Source organism: Trypanosoma theileri, assembly GCF_002087225.1.
Source record: "Trypanosoma theileri isolate Edinburgh chromosome Unknown TM35_Tth_100_V1, whole genome shotgun sequence".
Taxonomy (NCBI): Eukaryota; Euglenozoa; class Kinetoplastea; order Trypanosomatida; family Trypanosomatidae; genus Trypanosoma; species Trypanosoma theileri.
This window is the reverse complement of record NW_021639942.1, coordinates 19,044-19,907: the sequence shown is the minus strand read 5'-3', so window position 1 is coordinate 19,907 and position 864 is coordinate 19,044. Positions and strand designations below refer to the sequence as shown.

At 42.9% G+C, this 864-nt stretch overlaps 1 protein-coding gene across 1 annotated transcript; it reads right to left on the bottom strand.

The window, feature by feature from the left end:
* Positions 1-317: 317 nt before the first annotated feature.
* TM35_001001070 (uncharacterized protein) lies at positions 318-863 on the bottom strand (the record flags this gene model as incomplete). Its single annotated transcript, XM_029031599.1, has 1 exon — positions 318-863. A coding segment is annotated over one exon (546 nt), but the record flags the coding sequence as incomplete, so codon positions are not given.
* Position 864: the final 1 nt, after the last annotated feature.

The window sequence follows — 864 nt, the reverse complement described above, 5'->3', positions numbered from 1 at the left end:
GCAATTATAAATATAAATTCATCTGTTATTATTATTTCATTCTTTTTCCCACTGCAAAAAAGTTCATCATCATCACAGTGCAAGCCCAGGTGCACACACAGAGAGAGAGTCTTAAAGAACACACACACACAATGGAGTAGCAATAATAATAATTATAGGATAAACACACAAAACACACAATAACATTAAGAAACAAAAAAAGAAGAGAAAACTCCCAACAGGTAAAAGATTAGTTAGACTGTAGGGATGCATGCAAAAAAGAAAAAAAGAAAATAAAGGATGACCTGAGTCACACCACATCACCACCATCACTACAATCAGCACACAGGAATACAGGCCAGTGTAACCACAATCAGTAGTGGTACACGCACCCACACAGAACTGCTGATACTGCTGCTGCTGTCTGCATCACCCGTCTTGTTGTTTACAGGCTCAGGAGGAAGTGTTGTTGTGGTTGTAGTGGTGGTGGTGGTGGTGGTAGTAGTAGTAGTTGGTGACGTTGATTGCTCCTCACTGGGTGTAGTGGGAGTGTCAGAGTTTGTGTTCTCTGGGTTAGTCGGTGTTGTTTCTGCAGAATTAACGCCCTGAGTTCCATCATTTTCAGAGGAAGTAGAAGGAGGAGATGGTTCTGTGACTGGAGCTTCTGGAGGTTGTGTATTCCCCTGAGCATCGTTCGCACCATGTTTATCATTTTCTTCGTGAGTGATCTGTGTCTCCTCAGGAGAGTTTACTTGATCCTTATCAATGGAAGTGTGTGGAGTACCAGGGTCAACTGTATTTGGTCGACGCTCTGATTGATTGTTAACATTATTCTCAGCTGGCTGTTCTATGCCTTCTCTGGGTACCCCACGGTGCGCACTATCC